At 44.9% G+C, this 26442-nt stretch overlaps 1 protein-coding gene across 1 annotated transcript in view; it reads left to right on the top strand.

Moving 5' to 3' along the window:
* Nucleotides 1-26442, top strand: part of LOC138753016 (uncharacterized) — a 129072-nt gene that overhangs the window by 9936 nt on the left and 92694 nt on the right. The window contains exons 2-5 of the mRNA XM_069915610.1: nt 6853-6933; nt 13030-13383; nt 24298-24582; nt 25683-25802. Of these exons, the coding sequence (XP_069771711.1) occupies nt 6870-6933; nt 13030-13383; nt 24298-24582; nt 25683-25802 (823 nt within the window). The 5' untranslated portion in view covers nt 6853-6869. The remainder of the gene's footprint in view (nt 1-6852; nt 6934-13029; nt 13384-24297; nt 24583-25682; nt 25803-26442) is intronic.

The following is a 26442-nucleotide window of genomic DNA, read 5'->3' as shown; positions in this document are numbered from 1 at the left end:
CGGAGGCCCCGGTCCGGGCAAGAGTGAAGGGGAGGTGGTGGCCCCGGCCTCGGTCGAGTGAGGCAGGCGGTGGCCCCGGTCCGGGCAGAAGCGAGGGGGAGGCGGCGGCCCCGGTCTCGGTAGGCAGAAAGAAGGAAGTCAATACTTATTACTATTAACTTAACCCGTGTCTAATTTTAAGTTCATATGTAGGTAATGTTCTTTGTTTCACTGTTCACTTTTCACTTCTCCAAGTTCACTAGTATCAAGTAGTCTTCCACACTGCACAAACCCAGTTCATTGGCCATGCAGTGTCCCGGTTATGAAGCCTTTTGCGTTACCGGGACACTGACAGCTTTCCCCCCCAAACTCAACTCATGCCTGGGGATCGGAGAGTCTATCTTCGAATGGAATGAAGTTGTCCTTTTTCCAGCACGTTGGCGTCAGCTGATGCCGGAGATATGAGTAGGGGTTGAGGCCATCGATCCCTGGCATAATTTGATGCTGGGATGCCGATTGTTTTCCTTTTCTGCTGGACCCTTAACCGGTTAATTCCCCATTAATTCCCGGGACAAGGGGCCAGTGAAAAAGGGATCTAGAGTGTATCATTACATTCTCATCGATTGTTCTCTCAATACATTGTTAGCACCGCTGTGGCACCTTGTCATTCTCATTAGACCTACCATGTTGAGACAAAAACATTTTTACAAACAAGAGTTTGTACACCCATAATGCCAGTCATGTCTATACATTCTCATCAGTGTACGATTTGTTCTCTTCACACCCCTTTTCCACCCCTTATGGCACCTTATTGTTACTCCCCACTGTTGCTTGAGGAACTTCCCCTTGGTCTCAGCCCCTCAATGCCTGGTAGTGGGAGGACTCTAGACTGTGGTCCTTCCCCACAGCACCTTTGCTGCACCAAGTCTCAGTGTGACCCTCAGCATGTACTCTTGCAGCCTCCTCCTCCTGTACGAGGACACCAGGTCCCTGTACATCCGGGAATTTTCTCCCCATTGAGAAAGTAGTCTGCCTGTTAATTCCTTCTACCAAAGTTCATGACTATACACTTTACGATTGCAAATCCCCCGCAGTCTGTGCACGTCCCTCCCATTCCCGATTAAAAAAAGACCTTTGTCCGTTTCCTTTTTGCTGTTATACTCGTCACACTAAGCTAAGTTAGAATCCACTTTATTTGTTCTTATGCTTCAGTTGAGAGAAGGAGGCCAAACAGCAGTTCAGGACTCCAGACCCAAGTGTGTCAGGGGGAAAACAAGACAGAGATCTTTAAACACAGTGACAAGCAAGAGTGTTGGTGGTCTGGTCCTGCGCGTTATCTTTAGCAGTGAGCACTGCATCAAGTCATTGGCCAGCGTGATATTACAGCACCAGCGATTGGGACCAGGGTTCGAATCCCGCGCTGTTTTTAAGGAGTGTGAACGTCCTTCCCAGGTCTGAATGAGGGGGGGTGGGTGGGCTTCCAGTTTCCTCCCACCATTTGGGGAGGGGGGGTGTAGGTTAATTGGGTGTAAGTTGGGCGGAACGGACTCGTTGGCCGAAATGGCCTGTTACCGTCCTGTGTCTAAATTTAATAATTTAGAATTATTTTCAATATTTTTGTTAGTTTAATCATATAAATGTTCTTTCCTTCAAAAATATTTTTATTGAGTTTAACAAAAACCTTTTCCACAGGGTATAACTGTTATAACGTAAATCAAATCATATCTTGTACCCACAACACGTATCAATTGTAAATTAGAAGCATAACATAATCATTACGTAGTTCATGACATCAAATTCCAATAAAACAATTAAATCATAACTCAAACTATGTCTAAAATTAATATTGAATATAAAAATTATACAAATAATACACGTAAAATTCCCTTGTATTTCGAAGTTCTCTGATGTACTCATGATATGATCTGTAATCTGTAGTTGAAACTCCCTTTATTATTAGTCTTAATAATGAAATGGGAAAAAAAAGAAATTTTCTCCCTAACCCCTCCCTCTAAACAAGGTTATCTGTAGATATTGTAAATCTGAATTGAATAAAGGACGTCAAACAGAACATCCCCACCACTTAAACCGGTGGTTCTCAAACTTTTTCTTTCCACTCCCATCTCACTTTAAGTAATCCCTCTGCCATCGGTGCTCTGTGATGAGTAAGGGGTCTGTGGGAAGGGAACGTTGAGAATCACTACTCTAGACCCAATTGTTACTGAAATATTTTGCTTGAGAAAAATTGTCATTGGCCTATTTCCTTTGGAAACTGCACATAACGAGTCAATGAGGGACGATTAAAACAATGGTTTTCAACCTTTTTCTTTCCACTCACATCCCACCTTAAGCAATCCCTCACTATTCACAGAGCACTGATGGCTTAGGGATTACTTAAAGTGGTCGATGAGTGGAAAGAAAAAAGTTGAGAACCACTGGCTTAAATCCTCCGATTATGATAGTCATCCACGAATAGGCCCCACATCTTCTCAAATTCAGACTTTGCATCTTTAATATTAGATCTAATTTTTTTTCCAATTAAATAAACCATGATATCCTGTAACCATTGGATGTGAGTGGCTGAAACATTCTCTTTCCATTTCATCAAAATTGCCCATCTGGCCATCAACGAAGCAACAGCTCGGATTCTCTTCTGGGTTGAGGACAGAGATATTTCCTCTTCTAGAGAAAGTCCAGATAAAACCATCAAATGAGTGTGGTTCTAATTTAGTCTTAAGAATCGTTGATCAAGTTTGAAAAATCTCTTTCCAAAAATGTTCTGTTTGGACACTCCCAAAATATACGAATCAATGAAGCTTCACGGATTTTACACTTATCACATAGTGGATCCCTATGTGGATTAGAAAAAAACAAGATTATTTAACTTTAGACAGATAAATGTTATGTTACATAGGTACTTTGTCCGGAAAGTATCCTTTATCTGGAACCCTTGGGGGAACAATGTGTTCCGAATTTCGGACTTTTTTGGATTTCATAAAGCCCACCCAAATTGTGTTGCTGTCTCCACCCACCCCCCCACCTCACCTGCCCAACTCGTGCTGCCATCTCTCTCCCCACTTGCTGGTTTTTGGAGCTTTCCAGATTTTAGATGTCCCGATAAAGGATTGTATACCTGTTCATGAGAATAAAATCTTATAGAATAATAAAGATGTTACATTAAAAAGTAGGGGGAAAAAAACACTAAATTACTGATCTACTTGTCTAACTCTACCCTACAGAGGATATTGGCTTAACATGGACAAACCACTACTGATAATGTTTAAGAAAAAAACCACCAATGGGGTCATAAACCAGAAAATAATTAATCTTACAAATTTTGAAAGTAGTTAAAAAAAAACCCGATTAAAGAAACAAAGAGTCTTTTCTGCAGTGGAGCATCTAATTTTTTTTCCCAAAGTTAGTCATGCCATCACATCGGACAACCGTTGAATGTGAGTGGGAAGGACAGTATCTTCTTAATATGGCCCTTCTAGCGATAAGGTAATGACTGAACTTTAGGTTTTCCTACTGGGCAACTCATATTAGATGTTTTTTTTGATTCATCATAAGGAAAATTTAGGAAGTTTAAGATGGATTAATTTAGAAATTAAATTCACCAAAAAGTCTTCTCTTCTTTCGATACCTGGAGCACCTTTACCTTTTCTGGCCTCCAAGCTAACTGATAATTTTGTTGTCAATCATACACTGAGAATCTGGTTTCAATTTAGGAAACATTTTGGGTATCATAGATTCTTATTAATTAGTCCTATTTTAGGCACCTCCTTTTTACCATTGGTTCATGGTGTCAGTTACCATTAATGGTCAAATATAGGTATCCAATCCTTTTTAGATATTTTTACTGTCCAAAATCTTGCCTCTTTTGAACAACTAAATTTATAATACCTAGACATCGTTTCTTTTGTTATCTAGAGGTCAGGAGCTTCTTGAAGTCTTTAATTTTGAAGCTCCCTGGAACCTAATATGATGGGGATGATTTATAATTCCCAACCTAATTATGAAGGGATGGGATCTGGTCTTTATGAATTACTTTTAAGTTCTAGGGATAGTTCCCTGGACAGAATTTAAAAAAAAAACTATGGGAATAAGATTTCCAGCAGCCATTTTCTGAAACTACATGGGGCTCTATTCTGAGGGAAGTACATTCACATCCTCTCTTTGTGCTTGACACTCACTAATACAGTTTAAGGGAATACACCGGGCCCACTATTCCAAAGTCCAACTGGTTAAATTTTAATCTCTCTTCTAAATGTGACAAAATTAAAAATATAAATTTAGAAATATAAAATTTTTCCGTTTCAGTCAGCAGTACACCAGGTTTCACCCTTGGAACCATGCAAGGCAGTTAATCAGATATTCCCCCTTCCTGGGTGTCTATAAACAGTTCTCCCCGTGTCTGTATGGGGTCTGTATGGGTTTTCCCCGGGGGCTCCGGTTTCCTTCCACTGTTGGAAACGTATCAGGGGTGTACGTGAATGAGGTGTAAATTGGGCAGCAGGAACTTGTGGGTCGAAATGACCTGTTACCATGCTGTATGTCTAAATTTAAATTTAAAAAAAATAGAAACTGCAGGTCGATGTTAATGCCATCTGGTTGGAGCATGCCCAGACAGAATATTAGGTGTTATTTGTCCAATTTGTGGGTGGCCTCGGTTTGGCAGGGCATGAGGCTGTGGACAGACATGTCAGTGTGGGAATGGGGAGTAGAATCAAAATGGTTGGGCCACTGGCAGATCCTTGTCACTAATGCGGACAGCGCCGAGGTGCTCAGCGGAGTCATCTCCCAGTCTGCGCCCAGTCTCTCCGATGTAGAGGAAGCTACAAGGGGAGCACCAGATGCAGCAGATGATTCCCATAGATGGTGGTAATGGCTTGAGAGAAACTTAAGGGGAAGTGTTGGGTCCTAGGAATGGTATTGGCAGAATCCGAGAGGAGGGGCAGCAGTTTTGCCTGTTTTGTGTTGAAGGTGGGGGAAGGTTTGCCAGTGGACATGGGGAGGATGGTGGGGTCCTTGGGAGTGAAGGGTGTATCGTTGGAGAATGGATTGGGGGGTGTAGTTGGTGGTTAGCGGGTGAAGATGTTGAGGGGGGTGGTTTTTAGGGGTCTTCCTGGGGAAAGGGTGGTCTTGTTGGTGTCAAGGTGGGTGGGATTGATTGATGTAACCAGGGAGTGTCGGGTCAGGAGGTGGTGCTGTAGCCCCAGCGAATCCGAGGGTGTTACTATTCACGGGTGGGGGTGGGGGGGATTATCATTGGTGTCAGGGATTTCGAAGAGCATGAGGAGGTTCGTGGAGTGGAGCTGTTATTATTGAGGCTATCAGGAGGTCCCAGAGGTGGTGGGGGATTTGTGGGGGGTAGGGGGGATTTGTCAGGGAGATGGCAGGGATTTTGAGGGTGGGAGTTTAGTGGGTGAAGGGTCTTGTTGGAGAGTGGGGATATCATAACTGCCAGTATCGGGGTGGGTTGGGGGGGGTGTTGAGGGGGTTAGTGAGGTGTTGAGAAAAAACAGAACTGCTGGAGGAACTCTGCCGGTCTCACAGAGTCCAGGGGAGGTAAAGATGTATCACCCGACATTTTGGGTCTGAGCCCTTCTAAGTGTGAATAAAAAGCTGGCAGGAGTCTGAGTTGAAGGGCAGGGGGAGGAGTACAGACCAAGGCCCAGAGGTGTTAATTAGATATATTGAGGGGAAAGGTAAGAATTGATTGGGGAAGGAAAGTTTTTTAACTCTAGGCCCCTTTATAAAGGAAAAAAATTCGATATTCTCTACCCTCGTGTGGGAAAACTTACTTCCATAAATAGTCCGTGAGCAGCTGCAAGGTGGCGACTCCAATCCCTGGAGTGGTAGACTTCACCTCCCTGTATAAAAGTCCATCCACTGCAAGGGGGGGGGGGGGTGCTGAGGATACTGTCAGCCCGCGACCCATCTCACTTCTCTCTCTCTCTCCCCCACTTACTCACCCCTCTCCCTCCATGATCCCCTCAGGGCAGGGGCATCCGTGTCAGAGGAGTCGTCAGGGGGTGGCCGGGGTGGGCTGCCATCCGATACCTCACCGGGCTGCTCGTGGGCACCAGCGGCTCAATACACGCAGAGCAATGGCCATCTTCACTACCCGTAATCCCTCACGAACTGGAACGGTTCAGGAGTAACACATGACAGCACCTATTGGTTACTGTAATTCATCCCTGTCTTTCACAAAGTTCCAACCCCCTGTGTGTGTCACAGGGTTTGGACTTCTGAATTCTCTAAAATGAACTGATCTAAAAATATCTGAATTTGATGATATGTATATTTCTCCAAATCATGTGACAAGATCAGTCCCAATTCTTATAAACCACATGACTATCAGTTTTATTTTTTACTAAAATTCTGCTCCTTTTTAAAAACCATTTCATATCCATAACAACCTCTGACGTCATCTCTGTTCAAGAGGCTTAAGTGGTTTAGTTTTAAAACGGTTGATTTCCTCAGCTGTTCTTATTGAGAACTTAGATACTTCAGCTTTTAATAAAGTAAACACTCCATTGTTCATAAATAATTAAGAACCACTTCTAATCCATGAGTGCCTGTCCCCCAGGTTGCTCTGCTTTCTGCACCCTTGTCAATGAAGAGTAGAAGATGGCAGGATGGAAGTTGCAAGACTGGGGTGGGGTTGCCTCTGGACTTCTGTTCCAACTGGCGTCAGGTGGAAAATCAGGATAGGAAGTGAGAGGGGTCCTCAAATATCCGGGCTGCCTGCCGGCAGCTCACGGAGGGAAGCTATGAAGAGGTTCTCTCTCCTGCCGCGAAGACTCTGGTAAGTCGGAGATGTCTCGGTAAGCTGGATTTCTCTCCCTGACGTCAGTGCTCTTCTTCCAGGACCAACACCAAGTGCCATGGAGATGACATCTTGGAGTCTGCTTCTGATCCTCTTCCATAATATCCACACCGTCTATGCTGGTGAGTGATGATCTGTACCAACGCTCTCACCTGCCCGAGTGTGACCTTGCCTGGAGCCTTGTCGGTCACCCTGGGTTTGAGGGGCTTGGACAGAAGCCAATTATTCATCCATTGATGAGTCATTCCTACATTTCTTACTATCACTGGATACCCGTAGCCAATGAGATTCAAAGGTTTCTGCAGCTTTCGACTGCCACAAGTCAAAGAGAGTCGCCACGACCATTGCCCAGCGCCAGAGTCGGCATCTCAAGAAATCTAATTGGGAGGCATTAGGGTAATCGCGGTGGCTGGGGCGGCACAAGCTGCCATTTGAGAACTCAGTCAGTGGTTGAGAGGGAGGGTGCCTTACTTGGCATGGAGATCCTCCACTAGCCACGCCATCCCACTCCCCACCCCCCAGAGTATTCAGTTGCAGACCATTATCACAATTTTAGCGTGCACAATCGTAGGGGACGCAATGCAGCTCCAGGGATTGGTCGCGTGCCGGTGCTTTGTTGCCCCCTTCCTTCGTGATGTCACTGATGCTTTTTTTTGAGGTGGGGGCGATGAGGTAAGTTACAAACCCACCAAGGAGCCTGTTCTCTCCCGTCAAATGCAAGATCCCAGAAATGGGTGAGCAGAAGGGGGGAGGGGGGGAAATTTCAGGATCCGAGACAATCGCGCAGACACTGTTGTCTGGAGCCAGCTGACATTAGCCACTCGTGTCCAACCTGCTAGAACAGGAGTGTCAAACTCAAATTCACGGAGGGCCAAAATTAAAAACTTGGACTAAGTCGAGGGCCGAACTAAATATTTATTGAAAATTTTCAACAACATCTGCATGTTTTCTCTTCTTTCAACATATGTAATGTTAAACTTTTTCTTATTAAAATAAATGTTTAATAATAGTTTTGGATAAACTCTTTCCAGAAGCATTAACAAATGAGAAATAAAATATTCAATAAATAATATTTCTCTATAGAGGATTTGTCAAATGTTGCTAGTGTGCTGTCAAATAGTAAAATCTGAGGGCTATTGAGAATGTGGGAGAATAACATGATTCCTGAAACAATCAAATGAGTGACTGATTGTGGGCATGAACTCTAGCAGGGTTATTTGCCATGACCTTTTTCCACTGGTACAGTGGAAAAGGTACAGATATCCTTTGATTTACACACTTTTCAAGTTTTATGCCTAATGAGCTTGTATCCAGGTGCATGACCATTTTTAACCAGGAATATATTTATCACTGTGACATGAAACTATTGGAAGATCGTTTTATCCTGAGATTAAAGTTCATAATACTTACTCAGGCCTGTGTGCGGGAGGGCGGGGTTTGCGGGTGATCGGGTTGGACAACGACAGTGCGGGGGCATCGGCTCTCGCTGCAGGGCGGCATCTCGGTGGATCAGCGACCCCATCACCATGAGTCACGGGTCGGCCTGCGGCAGGGAGGGGGAGTGGGCAACGGTCCTGGCGAGGTCAGGCCCCCTCTGAGTTTCTGCCGGACCCCTCTTGACCTGCTGAGTTTCTCCCGGACCCCCCCTTGACCTGCTGAGTTTCTGCCGGACCCTCCTTGACCTGCTGAGTTTCTCCCGGACCCCCCTTGACCTGCTGAGTTTCTCCCGGACCTCCCTTGACCTGCTGAGTTTCTCCCAGACCTCCCTTGACCTGCTGAGTTTCTCCCAGACCCCCCTTGACCTGCTGAGTTTCTCCCGGACCCCCTCCCCTTGACCTGCTGAGTTTCTCCCAGACCCCCCTTGACCTTCTGAGTTTCTCCCGGACCCCTCCCCCTTGACCTGCTGAGTTTCTCTCGTACCCCCCTTTGACCTGTTGTGTTTCTCCCGGATCCCCCTTTTATTTCTGTGCTGGTGTCCCAGGACCTTTCCAGGGCAGTCTCCGCGCTCAGGACCGCGCTGGGATCCCGGTCAGCGGTGGAGGAGCAGGTGAGCGCGGCTAATCCCGATCCAGCCAACGCCACTCCCAAGATTGGCGGGGGGTTCCACCCTACCTGTCCGACCAGCCTTGCTCTCCACGTGTACTCCGGGCACCCACCGCTGGTCCGGTGGGAAGGCGCAGGGCGGCCGGCGCCCCCATCACCCGGCGGGGAGCCCCAATCTTCCCTCCGGCGTCCCGACTCCATCTGCAGCTCCAAGAAATGCTGTGCCACTGGGGTTCCGGGCGCTGGGAAGCGTCCTTGGCTTCCCCTGACACCGGCCAGGCCGCGCTGCGGTGGGGGGGTGGGCGGGGGGACATGACAGCGTGTTTATAAAATCACCTACCACTACTTTTCAAGGACCAGGATTTTTCTCTCTCTCTCTCACCCTGGGACACAGCGGTTACTGTGCATGCGCTATACTGGCGCGGCGGCCAGCGGGCCACCTCTAATACATTTTTGATATGATCTTGCGGGCCAAATATAATTTTGGCCCGCGGGCTAGAGTTTGACATGTGTGTGCTAGAACAATGAATAATCAGGGTCCTGCTGTCCAATGGAGATCTAAATAATTTACCAATGTAACTTCCTTTCTGACATCAAGTGTGTGTATGTCATTTTCTTATTTTTATTTTCATTTCATTTAGCAAAAAGGTTACTTTTAATCTGATAAATATGTTTATTTAAAAAGTTTTGTGCCAAAGCCTTGGCCTGCGGGTGGGTTGGGCACAATAAGTCATTGTCAGCGACCCTAACGGTAGGAGAAGGAGAAGCAAAAGAGTCCCTTCAGAGACACTGAGTGTCCGTGGATTCGCCTCCAGCACTCCCGTAGACTTCTATTCAATCCACCAGCGACCCGAGTCCTGGGTCCAAACCTCCGACGCGGTCGGGAAGCCCGAGGCCCTTCGGGAGACCTTCTCGCCCTCAGTTCTCTCTGATGCCTGGTTCCCAGGAGTTGGTCTCCCAGCGGCCCGCAGCCTGTGTGGGTCCTTCAGCCTTGGAGCCCATCCCTGGTCTGCTGCCATAGTCATTTTCCATGTAGGGCCTTCTCCTCTCCTCAGCTTTTCCTTCCTAATGGGGGGAGGGGGGTGTTTCTTCCCGTTCATGGTGCTCCGCGCCAGTCCGCTGCTCCCCTGGAGACCGCAACCCCTGCCTTGTGACCGCTGCCAACCGCAGACACCGCCATCATACGTGGCCAGAAACTGTGGTCACAGGATTTTAAAGAGCCATCAGCTCCTTTAACAGGCCACTTATAGTCAATACAGAGCCATCAGCAGCCTGACTGGGCATTAGGACCTTGTGGGGGGTGGTGGGGGGGAACCACTGTGTGTCTGCTCCCTGTTCTTCCTGGGTCTGCACCAGTTGCAGCTCCATTTTACTGTCCCACACCCTTCTATTACATCTTTACAGGCAGTCCCTGGGTTACGAACGAGATCCGTTCCTAATCTGTCTTTAAGTCGAATTTGTAGGTAAGTCGGAACAGGTACATACTGTGTTGGTTGAAGTAGGCATCAGGGGAGGTTTGTACAGAGATTTTCTTGCATCGGATTTACACTTTGGAGGCCTGAATACAAAAGGTTAGATAACCATGATCCAATTTAAAATGGCAGACGGTGTTATCCTTCCTTGATCTGATAAACGCTGAAGCTGCGCATAGTCCGTTCGTAAGTAGGAGTTGTCCATGAGTTGGACGTTCGTAACCCAGGGGATTGCATGTACTCTGGTGAATTGCCTCAAGGGATTTCACAGAACCAACTGAAGACCGAGCTCACTGTCAGCCCCACTCCACGAAGTATCAGGGGGTCCGGGCCCAGAGCTTGTCCTCAGGGGTTTGCAGAAGGGATCTGGGCCAGCTGAAAAAATGTCGGGTGGAATTTAATGCTGACAAGTGCAAGGTCTTGGCAGGGTCGGCGCCAGAATGAATATTAGAGGGGGGGCATTAGTGTTTTACGGGTGGGAAACGTGGTGCAACCCTCATAAACTTGCTTAGTGGGGTGGGGGGGGGAGAATGTTGTTACCATCATCCGCCCCTCCGATTTAGGTGACAAGAGAGCTGCTTTTACTTCATCAAGCGTCACTAGACACGGTTGGGGGCAGCCGGAGAGTCGCTAGCATGTGTCAAGTGCATCTAGTGATGTCAGAGGGGGTAGGGTGGGTCTGATGGCGAGCGATGGTGACTGTATTCGGGGGGAGAACAGCACCTTGCTGGAGTCGGGGGGTGTGGGCAATGCCTGTAGATGACCCCCCCCCCCCACTTGGCACCGACCCTGGGTCTTGGACGTTCAGACCTGGAACTCGGGTGGCTGATGACGGGAGTCTGCGGCTGCAGAGGCTGCGGGAGTCCTGGAGGTTAATCCACGGGCACTCGATGACTCTGAAGGGACTCTCTTTTGCTTCTCTTTCTACTGTTGTTAGGGGTGCCGGGCAATGTTCGTGGTGACTTTCTGTCTGCCTTGTGGAAGTCTATTCAGTATACATCAATTTTAATCCATCACCACATAACAATAAAAGGAAGCTTTGATTTTTATTGTTCTCTCACTTACTCTATTGGAAAACGCTTAGAAGCCGATTTTGGCCATTTAAACCCGTGTCACCCAACTACACGCAAATTAACCTGCAACCCCGTTCATTCTATAATAATTCATCATTTTAAATCTATTTAACGATCATACCAAATTCAAAACATCAAAAGAATACCCTCCTTCCACCCCCCATCCCCAGCATTTTACTTCTGGCCATCCATCCCACAGGATGGTTCCTTTCAGTCAGTTTTTGGGGCTTGATATGAGGAGACCCCACTCCTCAGAAAGGAGCATGGATTTCAGGTGAGGTGGGAGGAGAGGGGATTACACTGGTCCAGACCTACCCTCTCCACAACCCCTCCCGGATCCAGAAGCATGGTGAGATCTAAGACGGTTTGGGGGGGGGGGGGGGGAATTCTGTTGCACTGAATGACCCGACCTCCCCCCCCCATGTGGTTTATAAGAATTGGGACTGACCTTGTCACATGATTTGGAGAAATATATATATCAAATTCAGACATTTTTAGATCAGTTCATTTTAGAGAATTCAGAAGTCCATTAAACGGAGAAAGAGGAAAATTAAACAGAAAAAAAATCATCCCAATGTGGAAGTATAGTTTATATCTTAAAGCTTTTGCTGTTAGAATTAGAAAGCAGCTTATAATTATAAACTATACTTCCACACCATGGTCAGTGCGTACAATAAAACATATGGAGACACCATTACCCCACAGTGTTAAAATCTTTACAGAGGTCTACTGGCTAGCCAGTGGCGATCGTGAGCTATATTGGTGCCATTGAGGTACCTGTATGATCTACATAAGGGTGCGCAGTTTTTAGGAAGGTATTGTTTCCTTTCCTGAGATTGTATGTGACTTTTTCAAGGGAAATGCAGCTGTTCTCTGAAGACCACCTATCCTTGAGTAGATGGGAGTCAGACTTCCATGTTGCTGCACATTAAGGCAATTTCTGTGAACTTGATTTGAGGACGAGTTATCCGCCATGGTAAAGTTCCCTGGCAGACAAGGCTCTGGGTCTGTTGGGAAGGTGACTCCGTGATCTTGGTTAGTGTGTCACAGAGGTCAAACCAGAAGGACCCTCACCTTTCTGCAAAGCCGGGTAAACCCTGTATATTTTGAAGGGTGGGAGGAAAGCCAGAGCACCCAGAGGAGACCCCCACATGTACAGGGAGAACGTGCAAACTCCTTACAGGCAGCATCGGATTCGAACCCGGATCGCTGGCGCTGAAATAGTGTCACGTTAACCGTGCCACCTCCAACTCCCCACCCCATCTCTCCCATTTCTCTGTCTTCCTTCCTCCAACTCTCCATTCATAGAGCCACCTCTTACCTCCTGCCTATGGGATTGTCCCCCAGCCCCCTCCCTCCCCACCATTTTGTTCAGGCACCTGCTTACATTTTGCTTATACCTTGATGAAGGGCTCAAGCCCAAAATGCTGGCTATGTATCTTTATACTTGCTGTAATGAAGTGCACTGTTTGACCTGCTGTATTTCTCCAGCGTTGTGTTTTTACTTACAGACAGTGGCAGATTTGAACCTGGGTTGGTGCCAATGTAACAGTGTCGTGCTTACCAAGCTACCCTACAATATTGACACATTTGCAAACTAATACTTGTTCTGCTCTCTCATTCCCACCAGTGGTGTTCAGGGTTGCGGGGCCTGAGTACCAGATTGTGGCCATGTTTGGCAAAACGGCTGTTCTAGAGTGTCAGCTCATCCCGGATGAGCCTCTGCCGGGGATGGAGATCCGTTGGATGCGCAGCGACACCAAGGCCCATGCCACGGTGCACGTGTATCGCAGCGACCACAACGTGCCGGAGGAACAGAGCGCAGATTATGCAGGGCGCACCGAGCTCTTCATCAATAGGCTCAACAAGGGCAATGTCTCCCTCAAACTGAACGACGTGCAGCTGAGGGACGAAGGAGATTACCTGTGTATGGTGGAGCACCAGCGGATCATTGAGGAAGTGCACGTCCCGCTGAAAGTTGCCAGTGAGTTGCCAAATTACCCTGTCTCTTCCTTTTTTTCAATATTTTTATTGATTTCATCAAGTGAATGTTACATCGATACATGTCCATAAAGTATTAACAAATCACATATAACAATAAAAATGGTGTTGAGACCTACGTTAGGTTAGACCTTTCCACAATGGCTAACTGGTAGATTGGCCGTTCAGTGAACCAGTTAAGGAAGCTGTTTTTGGCTTTCACACTGGACCACTGTTAACTGGTTCTGTGTGTCCTTTCACAGCCATCACAAATCATCCCCGGGGATAGGGGAGCCTGTCCTCCACCGGTGATGTCTGTTTGATGCATCGAATGATGGTGGACCTGGCCTAAATCCTGATCAATGTATTATGATCTTGTATTTGAACAAAATTAATCATGTCTAATTATAACATAATTTAAGCTTTGCGTACAGCACAGTCTGAGCCCTTCAGCCCCTGTTGTTGTGCCGACCTATATAAATTTATAAAAGACCAAGGGAAAGTCTTAGCGGCAATAGCTCACAATTTCGAAAGACCTGCCCTCCCAAAATTCTGGGCAGCTGGATGCACGGAGCATTTGTGGAGAGGTTTCTCTGCCACATGGAATTCTGGGGTGGCAGATCCACCATCTCTCTCTCTCTCTCTCTCTCTCTCTCTCTCCCTCTCCCGCTGCCACTTTTCCACAGTCCTTTGGACATTTATAAAGGTTTGTATAGGTCGGCAAAGTTTATACCTTTTTAATCTTTTGTTTCTTTCACATTCCCTGATGCGCACGAAAATGTCATCAACATGTTACTACTTTATCCCTTTCACACTGGGCTAATCGACATGAAGGCCTCATCAGACACTGGGTATGATACAACCGACCAAGGTAGTATCGTCTCCGCTGTGATTTGATGCCTGCGTGCCGATTAAAGACCTTTCACACTGGACCCTTAACCAGTAGATTGGCCGGGACAAGGTGGCAGTACAGAGAAGAAGAAAAGGAAAAAAAAAACATACTAATGATCAACTCCCCTCCCTCCAGAGGCTATTGGTTAAATCTAAGCAGTCTGCTACCTGATGATAAAAAGGAAGGTAATCCATGGGGGTCAAAAACCAAGTGAACTACTTACAAATTTTGAAAGTAATTATTAATTACTTTATGGGGATCCTTTATTAAAGAAACAAAGTTAAGATTCATTTCAGCAGTGGAGCATCTCATTTTTTTTCCAAAGCCAGACATGCCATCATATTGAGTGTGAGCGGAGGGACAGCATCTTCCCATCTCATTAATCTGGCTCTTCTCACGATCAGGGAGGTGAGGGCGATGACCTTGGGTTGTGAAGCAGACAATATCAGACCGGTTGGCCCGCTTATTCCAAAAAAATGAGGAAAGGATTTGGAGTCAGAATATTATACCTAATATTTGCATATACAGGCTCCAAATTTGCAAAAAATGTTATTTATTTCTCAGATTATATGTGATTTTTCTCTAAAGGGATACAACTTTGTATTTCTGCATTCCATCTTTTAGAATATTTTCTTTTTTCTTCCACAATTATACAGTGACATTTCAAATACTCAATATATTAAACTTTTCTCACAAACACAACAAACGAAAACAAAACAGTCCCTCCCTCCCTCCCCTTCCATACATACAGATCTGTTCACTGTCAGAGCTTACATATATTTTAAGTATATAAAGTACAGTTGGAGAAACTACATTTTTTATATACGTAATAGTTACTTTTATACCTTTTATTTGTTCCTTTTTATTATATTTGGGCCCCTATGTGGTCTAGGTTTGGCTGCCAGACCTTTATAAAAGTGTCATATTTATTCTTTAAGTTTGATATGATTTTTTTTCCCCCATGGATATACAACTGTTCATTTCCGCAGTCCATCGTGCTATAAGTAGAGGGGAGTTGGACTTTCAAGTGATCACGATCCATTTTTTTCGATTCTGCCAGCGCTATTTTTATCAATGAGATTTTATATTTGGTCCATTTGTCACTTATTTCCATGAAATTACCTAATAGATATACATCCGGGTCATCTGCGAAGATCACTTCTGGTATCCTGGTTAATTTTTTTCTGTGAATTCTTGCCAAAATGGCCTCACTTTCACACATGACCACGTGGCATGTGGAAAGATTCCTGTCTCAGTCCCACATCTGAAACACATCTCTAATTATTCTGCTTTGATCTATGTAATTTCTGTGGGGTAAGATGTAATTGGTGTAAAAAAATTATACTGACCAGACCATATCTTGCATTTAGAATTGACGTCCTGCTCTCCTTACACCAATCTGACCAGCTTCTTTCTGAAATCACCACCCCCAAGTCCGACTCCCATCTTTCCCTTGACCTTTGCAACCCTGGTTTTGCACTTTCACTCTGGAGAGCAGGGGACATTTTTGTTATAAATTTGGATGCATCCCCCATCCAAACCGTTCATTCAGTTTCACTAATTTCAACGTTGGTCCCCATCTTAAGAACGATCTAAGCTAGAGAAAACAGGAGAAGGTCCCATTGGCCATTCTGTATTTGATGAAGGCCTCAAGCCTGAAATGTTGGTGATGTACCTTTACCTTTGCTACATAAAGGCTCTGTTTGACCTGCTGGGTTTCACTTAATCACGGTGTCAACAGAATCCTGTGTTTTACCTTTGTGTTTTAATTGTTCAAGGGACATAAGAGTTCCTTCTGTGTAACAGTCTTTAATATATCTCATACCTCTGTTATACCACAAATTTAATATTGCCCATGTTCATAGGCAGTAACACATTTTTACACAACAGTGCTTTGATTGATATCCCTACCTTTTTTTTTCCTATAGTTCCATTAATTTCTTGCCACATTCTAATCATGTGTATTAGAATGGGGTTATGCGTCCTTTTCTTTAGCGATTTGAAACTCCATTTTAGAGATAAAGTCCCTCCTCCATTGAGTACATTTGAACCCAAGACGGGGTTTGTCTGCAGTGAAGAAGGCAGCGAGAAATCTAGCCTGTGCAGCTGGGTAATGTTTTTTGAAATCTGGAAGTCCAAGTCCTCCCAGCCTTCAGTCCCATGTCAGTTTTCCCAGTGCAATTCCTGGTACCTTATTATTCCACAGGAGCTGTCTAATATGGTTGTTTAGTAGCTTAAAAAGGTACCTCCCTGTTTATCCTATTAATATTAGGACTAAAGTGTTTTATCCATACCATTTCTCACACAAATATAGTATCTTCTCAATACTGTTGTAACATTTCCCTATTAAGACATTTTCAACACATACATTTCCCCTTTAAGAAACACACACACATCCCGAGCTCTGACAGTGACATTGACAATAGTACCTGGAAGCCCATGTAAAAGGCCTGTGGGTTCTTCCAAAGAAGAAGAAATCCTCCCTTTGGTGCCACCTTTTAAAATCACTCCTCTCCTGGCACCACCCCGTAGTCAGAGTTCCCACCTTACCACCTTTGTCTTTTCAGAGCTCTGCATATAAACCAGTTTTTTTTCTTTTAATAGTGAAAACAAGACAGCTCAGTACTATTAGTATAAATAAAAAAATAGGTCTTTCAGTTAGTCCCGTTTTGAAATGGTTTCTTCACCCCTTCCAGTTGACGACTTTAATCTTTTCATAACTTTCTTAAAAACTCTTCAAATTAATTATTCTTGAAAATTCGTCGATTACCTTTTGAGACGTCCACCCTCAGCATTGCTGGATAAATCATTGAATATTTCAAGTTTTTAGATTGCAGTTGTCTCTTTACCTCATCAAATTCCTTTCTTTGTTTGACCAAGCCGGGGCTGAGGTCCTGGGAAAACATTACTGTTGCATCGTCCACCACTAATGAGCCATTATTTTTTTAAAAAATATTCATATGCTGCTCCCTAGATCGCATCTCTTTCCCATTAACTTAAAAGTCTTACCAGGACTGGTCGTGGTCGCTGTTTGCAGGTTCTTCTGGGTCCTTTCAATTTTCAGCTTTACATTTAACTTGTTTTCTTCCAGCATTTGTGGGATCCACGTTTCAAAGAAACTCACTTTGTCTTTTCCCTCTATTCCTTCTCTCAATCCAATGATTCTTACACTGATTCAGCTGCTAAAATTTTTCACGTGGTTGATCTTGTCAATCAGTCTTTTTCTGTGTCCCATATTTTTGCTTTTTCGTCCATTGCCTTCAGCCTGTCTTTTGTTTTGTCCAGCTCAGCCTCTGAATAAGTCATTTAAGTTTTCCACAACTTAATTTCTGATTATATATCTCTCACCGCTGATTCTATACTTGTAAAATAATTGTATAAGGATGGAGGCTATACCTTGGGCCGACACCTCAGCTCTCCTGGCTTTAGCCGGTCGCAAGGCTGAGTCGCTCATCAGGCTGTTCCTGGCTGAGCTGTCACTTCTTCAATTTTTGTTCTCGGGTCTCCATTTTTGATGATAGAATTCTGGTTTTTGAGCTTTTCAACCGTCTTTTTAATACTTTTTGTGGGGAGCTCTTTCAAAATGCTTCTGCTCAGCTCATTAGCATGGCCACGCCCCCACCTTCTTCTCAAATGCGAATCCGATTTCCAAGTCACTGCAATACATTTCCTCATGACTGCTAAAGCTATTTTAACAAATTTCATTTGATAAATTGATAATTTCAGCTTGGGTCTTATTCCTTGTATATTTCCCAATAAGAATAAGTCTGGGGTTAATACTATACCTGCAACTTGTTCTAAAAATTTCCCTAAGTCCGTCCTAAAGGGTTTTACCTCAGAATACAATCAGGTTGAGTGTGTATATAAAAAAAAGTACCTATCTCTTCACCACACCTAAAACACTGATCTGATAAATCTGATTTCATTCTAATCAATTTTTGTGGTAAATATAATTGATGTAAGAAATTACGTTGAACCAATCTTGTATCTTGTACTAATAGTATTTGTCGAGATCAGACCATTTTGGCTCATCGTGTGATGTTCAAGTCCAGTTCCCATTTCTGTCTAGATTTATGCAGTCCTCGCTTAATAGTTCTTCCAACTTCTTAACCTTCTTCCTTAAAATGAAATGACTAAATAAGATCTGTTAAAATTCCAATGTTTTCTTTCTTTTACTATATATAATCTTTTGTACAGATATTTTTCTTTATTGTGTGGGGGTAGGGATTGGGATAGAGAGGGAAAGGGAGGGGATATAAACATCATGTAACGAATTGAAATTCTTTCATTGTATGATGATTCCTAATTACATGGATGAAAATTTTTTAAAAATAAAATATTCAAAAAAAAGTTGTTAAGAACTAAAGACAAGATACAGGTACACAATCCTTTATCTGGAACCCTTGGGACACAGTGTGTTCCGGATTTCAGAACAAAAGCCAGCTGCCCCAGATTTAAGCCCACCCGAATTGTGCCGCCATATCCACCCCCTTCCAGTAGCACTGGCGTCTCTCTCCCCCTCACCCACGCGAGTCGCGTTGCCATCTCTCCCCCCGCATGCCCAAGTTGCGCTGCCGTATCTCCCCCCCCGCCCAACCTAGTCGCGCTGCCAACTCTCTCTCCCCCCACCTCCACCTGCCCAACCTAGACGTGCTGCTGTCCCTCTCTCTTCCCTCTGTACCAGCACCAGGAAAAAAAATGCTGGTGTTTGGAGCTTTCCGGATTTTAGATGTCCAGATAAAGGATTGTATACCTGTATAAAATACCCATTCCCAAAGATTGGGAAGGGAAGGACATAATCAGAATATATGATACAGTGAACCTTCTTCAGTTATACATATGTCACATTTAGAAGAGAAATTAGAATAGAATTTAGCCAATTAGATGTTGGAATAGTGGGCCCGGTGTATTCCCTTAAACTGTATTAGTGAGTGTCGAGCACAAAGAGAAGATGTGAATGTACTCGCTTCAGAATAAAGTCCCATGTCATTTCAGAAAATGGCTGTTGAAAATCCTGTTCCTGTCATTAATTCTGTCCAGGGAACTATCTGTAGAATTTTAAAGTTGTCCATAAAGGACTGATAACATCTGTCTATGATCAGGTTTGAAATTATAAACCTTCCCTATCGTATTAAGTTTCAGGTTTTGGGGAAACCTCAAAATTAAAGAATTTAAGAGGACTAAATTTTGAAAGGGAAAAGGAAAGTGAGGGCATGGGGAAGATACATCCGGTAGTGTGAGGGTCTTCGAACAGAGGGCACAGACTCAGAATAAAAAGGACCTCCCTTTGGGACATAGATCAGAAACGACTTCATTCCGTGGGTGGAGAATCTGCAGAATTTGTTACCACAGGTGGCTGTGGGCGTCTTATCACCGGGTAGATTTAAAGTGAGGGTTGATAGTTTCTCGGTTTGCCTGGGAGGTGCTTCATTTTGGAAGGAATAATCATGACAGGACATATGCAGTGAAGGGGAGGACACTGAGGATGCAGAAGGATCTTGGAGTAACGGTGTATCATTCCCTGAAGGTAGAATCTCATGGGGATAGGGTGGTGAAGAAGGCTTTTGATGCGCAGGCCTTTATAAATCAAAGCATAGAATACAAGAGCTGGGAGGTGATGTTGCGACTGTTCAAGGTGTTGGTGAGGCCAAGTTTGGAATACTGTGTGCAAATTATAGGAAGGATATCAATAAGGTAGAGAGGGTGCAGAGAAGACTGACTAAAATGTTGCCAGGATTGCAGTATCTAGAATATGGAGAAAGATTGAGTAGACTGGGTCTTTATTCGTTGGAGCGTAGAAGGTTGAGGGGGGATAGATAGAGTAGATGTGAATAGGCTCTTTCCCTTGAGGGTAAGAGAGATTGGAACGAGGGGTCGTAAGTTAAGGCTCAGGGGGCAAAAGTTTAGAAGTAACATGAGAGGAAGCGTCTTCACTCAGAGAGGGGTGGCTGAGTGGAATGACCTTCCGGAAGAGGTGGCTGCAGCAGGGTAAATTTTGTCATTTAAGACAAGGTTGGATGAATGCATGGATGTGAGGGCGTTGGAGGGTTATGGAGAGGGAGCGGGTAGGTGGGACTAGTGGAGTTCACTTAAATCAGCACGGACTAGAGAGGCCGAGATGGCCTGTTTCTGTTCTGTAAACTGTTATATGGTTAAGGTCCTGACCTGTAGATAATGAAAAAAGTGATGTCTAGGTATTGTAAATTTGGTGGAGAGTTGTTTGGTCGATAAAGAAATCCAAAAAGGATTGAATACCTAAATTTGACCATTGATGGTAACCGATATCTTAAACTGAAGGTAAAAAGAAGAAATTACCTAAAAAAGGACTAATTAATGAGAATCTATGGAACCTGAAATGTTTCTGAAATTGAAACCAGATTCTCAGTGTATGCCTGACAACAAAATTATCAGTTAATTTGGAAGCCAAAAGAGGTAAAGGTGCTCCAAGTATCGAAAGAAGAGAAAATACCCTGTCTCTCAACGCTGGCCATCTCCATATCCATCCTGGATCACAAAGCTTGCCAATCACTGAATTGGTCGTCTCCCAACTCATGTCTCCCCTATTTTTTTTTTAAAGACCTACAGCATGGTAACAGGACCTTTCAGCCTATGAGCCAGTGCCATCAATTGCACCCAATTAACCTGCAACCCCTGTACAGTTTGGAGGGTTGGAGGAAAGTGGAGCACCTGGAAGAAACCCACGCAGACATGGGGAGAGTGAACAAACTCCTGACAGACAATGCCAGAGTCAAGCCCCAGTCGCTGACCTTGTAACGGCATTATGCTAACCGTGCCACTTGACCCAGCCATTTACTGCTCAGTGGTTAGGACTTTATTCCTTGGAGTGAAGAAGAATGAGGGGAGATTTGATAGAGGTTTACAAAATATAGACAGAGTTGGTGCAAGTAGGCTTTTTCCACAGATTAGGAGAGATAAATAGGAGAGGTCATAGTTTTCAGCTAAAGGGGGAAAGATTTAGGGGGAACATTATGGAAAAGCTCTTCACAGAGAGGGGGAGGGTAGTGTGGAATGAGCTGCATTCTGATCTGGTGAATGCGGGCTTGATCTTGTGTTTTAAGAATAAATTGGATAGGTACATGGATGGGAGTGGTCTGAAGAGGTAATGATGAAGAGCTCAAGCCTGAAATGTTGGTTATGTATCTTTATCTTTGATATGTAACCATTTACAGCACAGAAACAGGCCAGTTTGGCCCTATTAGTCCATGTCGAACATCTCCCACCTAGTCCCATTGACCCGCATTCAGCCCATTACCCTCCACACCTCTCCCGTCCATATACCAATCCAACTTTCCCTTGAATATTAACATCCATTTCGCTTCTACCACTTCTGCCGGAAATTCATTCCATACCCCCACGTGAAGAAACTCCCCCTCATGTTCCCCTAAAGTTTTCCCCTTTTCCTCTCAATCCATACCCTCTTGTTTGAATCTCCCCCACTCTCAGTGGAAAAAGTCTCTCCACATTGTCTCTATCGGTCCCCCTTATAATTTTGAATACCTCTATCAAATCACCCCTCAATCTTCTACACTCAAGGGAATAAAGTCCCAGCCTGCTCAACCTTTCCCTGCCACTCAAACCCTGAAACCTCGGCAACATTCTCGTAAACTTTCTCTGTACTGTTTATATCCTTCCTGTAATTTGGCGACCAAAACTGCACACAGTATTCCAAATTTGGCCTTATACAATTTCAACATAACATCTCAACTCCTGTGTTCTATTTATAAAAGCCAAGATACTAAATGCCTACTTCACCACCCTATCCACATGTAATTCAACTTTCAGGGAATTATGTACCATGACTCCTAAATCCCTTTGTTCCATGGCACTCCTCAACAGTCCACCACTTAACATGCATGTCCTATTTTGATTAGTCCTACCAAAATGTAGCACCTCACAGTTATCAGTATTAAACTCCATCTGCCATCTTCCAGCCCACTCTTCTAACTGTCCTATATAACCCTGTAAAATTTGATAATCTTCCTTGCTGTCCACAACACTGCCAACCTTTGTATCATCTGCAAATTTACTAATCCAATTTGCCACCCCATCATCTAGATCGTTAATATATGTGACAAACAACAGTGGACCCAGTACCGATCCCCTGAGGCAATCCACTCGTCCAATTTGACAAACAATTTTCGACCACTACTCTCTGGCATCTCCCATCCAACCATTGCTGAATCCATTTCACTATTTCATCATTAATAGGAACATAGGAACATAGGAAGTAAGAACAGGAGTAGGCCAAAAATGGCCCATCAAGCCTGCTCCGCCATTCAATGCGATCATGGCTGATCTAATTTATGACCTAACTCCACCTACCTGCCTTCTCCCCATATCCCCTAATTCCTCTATCATGTAAAAATTTATCTAACCAAATTTTAAATATGTTTAATGAGGCAGCCTCAACCACTTCCCTGGTTAGAGAATTCCAAACATTCATTACTCTCTGGGAAAAACTATTTTTCCTCATCTCTGTCCTAAATCTACTCCCCCAAATCTTGAGACTGTATCCTCTCGTTTTAGTTTCCCCGGCCAGCTCAAAAAACCTTCCTACATCTATCCTATCCAGACCCTTCATAATCCTATATGTTTCTATAAGATCTCCTCTCATTTTTCTGAACTCAAGCGAATACAATCCTAGATGATTTAATCTTTCATCATAAGTCAACCCCTTCATCCCAGGGATCAACCTAGTAAACCTCCTCTGGACCGTCTCCAAAGCCAGTATATCCTTCCATTAATACCTAATGCTTCCACCTTCCTTACTAACCTCTTATGAGGAACCTTGTCAAAAGCCTTACTAAAGTCCAAAGAGACAACGTCCACCGCCTTCCCCTCATCAACCTTTTTAGTAACCTCCTCGAAAAACTCTATAGGATGTGTTAGACGTGATCTACCACATGCAAAACCATGCTGACTACTCCAAATCAATCCCTGTCTTTCCAAATAGTTGTATATACCATCTCTAAGAACACTTTCTATTAATTTACCCACCACTGACATCAGACCTACAGGTCTATAATTAAAGTGCATTGTTTTACCAGCTGAGTTTCTCCAGCATTGTGTTTTTACCAGGATGTTGCCAGCACTGGAGAATGTGTCTTATGAGACAAGGTTAACGGAGACAGGGCTTTTCTCTTTGGAAAGAAGGATGAGAGGTGACTTGATGGAGGTGTACAGGATTGAGGGACATTGATAGGGTGGACAGCCAGCACCTTTTTCCTGGGGCGGGAGTAGCAAACACCAGAGGGCATCTGTACAAGGCAAGGAGAGGAGAGTTCAGAGGAGATGTCGGGGAGAAGCTGCGTACATAGAGAATTGTAGGAATGTATTGCTAGGGGTGGTGGGTTTTGGAAGCTGGTACATTTAAAAGACTCTTAGTCAGTCACATGGGTGCAAGGAAATTAGAGGGTTATGGGTGTGAGGTAGGGAAGGTTTAGTTTGTTGAGTAGCTTTATAAGATCACAAGACAAAGGAGCAGAAATAGGCCATTCAGCCCATCGAGTTTGACCTGGCATTAATCATGAGCTGATCCATTTTTCCCACTCAGCCCCACTGCCCAGACTTCTCCCCATAACTTTTGATGCCCTGATACTGGTTGGCACAACATTGTGGGCCAAAGGACCTGTACTGTGCTGGAATGTGCTATGAATCATGGCATAATCTCCAGCCCTTGTCCTTCTGGATGGTAGGTATAAGGTCACCCCATATCGTTGCACTTTATAACATGATAATTGAATTTTGATGAAGATCTACCGGGACCAATGCCTGAAGAGGGCGCACAAAATCAGTGAACCGGTGCGGACTCGAAAGGCCGACATGGCCTGTTTCCGCTCCGTAAATGGTTATATGTGCTGTGATTGCAGGGATGGTGGGAGCTTCTTACAGCCAGGCCAATCCCCTGGCCCTCTTTGCATCTGTTTCATCCAATCCCTGGAGGGTGGGGATGTAATGGGATCTTCGCTGTGTTGTCCACTTGATCAGTGGCTCTTCTTTCCACAGGTTTGGGCTTGCAGCCTGCCATCCAATTGGCAGGTTACCAAGGGAATGGAATCAGGATCCACTGCAAGTCATCAGGATGGTACCCCGTTCCAAAACTCTTGTGGGGCGTCAACAACAACAACAACAGCCAGAATGAGATGGATGAATCCCAGGTTCATAAGGACCTAGATGGTTTCTACCATATCTCCAGATCGATAGACATAATGAGGGGCACCATCGAAGTGAAGTGCACGGTGCAGTCCACCCTCCTGAACGATCAGTTGGTGTCTATCATGCGGATCCCAGGTCAGGCAGGGACTTGGGGGAAAACCAACGGGATTGGGGCGCAGGTGTTCTATGTGTCAGGGGCAATGCTGGCTGTGCGAGGGCAGGGTGCGGAAATCCGAGGACAAACAAAGCAGGCGCAACTGAGTAGATGTGGTGTCGGCAAATGCAGTTCAAAGGGATGCCAGCTTGAGAAATGCACACTCAGTGTGTGGATTCGGGGGTGGGGGGAGGTATAGACTCTGTGCACATCAGTGGTACAAGGTTCAGGGAATGTGTACAAATCAACGGAATGGGTGTGTTGAATGTGCACTTGGCCTGTGCAAGCCAATGAAATGAGAGCTTGTGTGGATAAGCCAATGGGAGACAGCTTCATAGAGCATAGAACTACAACACAGTACAGGCCCTTCGGCCCAAAGTATTGTGCCGACCTAATAACCTACTCTAAAAACTGCCTAGAATTTCCCTCCTGCATAAACCTCCATTTATCTCAGCTCCTTGTACCTATCTAACAGTCTCTACAAAGACCCTATTGTCCCTGCCTCCACCACCATTGCTGGAAGCGCATTCCACGCATCCACCCCGCTCTGTGTGAAGAACTTACTCCAAAACTCCTTAAAACTATGCCCCCCTTCGCGTTAGCCATTTCATCCCTGGGGGGGGAAGCCTCTGGCACGGTCGATGCCTCTCATCATCTTGTCCACCTCTATCATGTCTTCCCTCGTCCTCCGTCGCTTCATGCCTTTCTATGCGGCACGGTTAACGTAGCGGTCGTCATGGCGCTACCACAGCGCCAGTGACTCGGGTTTGAATCCGGGGCAGTCCGCCAGGAACTTGGACATTCTCCCCACGCCCATGCGGGCTTCCTCTGGGCGTTCCCACCTTCCAAAACATACAGGGCTATCAGTTAACTTGGGTGAAATGGGGGCGGCACGGATTTAAATGGTCAGATCCGGCTTCTACCATGCTGTGCAATAAGTAAATTCAAAATGTTGGAGTGAGGGGCCCTCCCTCATTCTCCTAAATTCCAATGAGTATAGGCCAAGAGCTGGGTTTTGCTGACATGCTGAGCAGATGCGGTTCCATTTCATAATTGGAGCTCTTTCTGTCTCTGTCCCTAGATGAATTCTTCCCCAGTCCATCAAAATTCTTCATCATGTTCATGGTGATCCTTGTTGCTCTGATTCTGGTAGTCTCTGGTGCAGCGTGGTATTATTACAGGAAGCGGATGGATGCCAAAGGTAGGATCCCATGTGACTTGATTGTTGCGGTCTGAGGGGGCGGGTGTTTTGGGGATTTTACACGGGAGACAATTGCCTTGCTTCACATTGTGTTGCAAAAGAATTCGGGAGTTTACATACCTCTCCTCATACTCCTACACTCCAGGACCTGTTTAGCCTTTCCCTGTAACTCAGTTCCTCGAGCCATAGAAACACACGGCACAGAAGACAGGCCCTTCTGCTCTGTGCTGAACAATTCTGCTTAATCCCACTGACCTGCCCCCCCCCCCCCACCCCCAGTCCACACCCTTGCCTTCCCATCCATCTATTACCTGTCCTCATTCTTCTTAAATGTTATAACTGAGCCCACGTTCAGCTGCTAGCTTGTTCCACACTCCCACTACTCTCTATGTGAAGATGTTCCCCCTCGTGTTCTTAACCCTTAACCCCTGTTCACTGGTTTGTATCTCACGTAACGTTCAAGGAAAAAGTACTCAGGGTTTACCCCTCATAATTTTAAATACCTCCAACAAATCTTCCCTCATTCTTCTACACTCCGAGGAATAAAGTTCTAACCTGTTTAATCTTTTCCTGTAACTTAGCAACATCTTTGTAAATCTTCTCTGCACTCTTTCTACCTTGTTGCTATCTTTCCTGTCAT

The sequence above is a fragment of the Narcine bancroftii genome, chromosome 2 (genome assembly GCF_036971445.1).
Source record: "Narcine bancroftii isolate sNarBan1 chromosome 2, sNarBan1.hap1, whole genome shotgun sequence".
NCBI classification, from domain to species: Eukaryota; Metazoa; Chordata; class Chondrichthyes; order Torpediniformes; family Narcinidae; genus Narcine; species Narcine bancroftii.
Note: the sequence above shows the minus strand (reverse complement) of the source record. Positions and strands in the feature narration are given on the sequence as shown.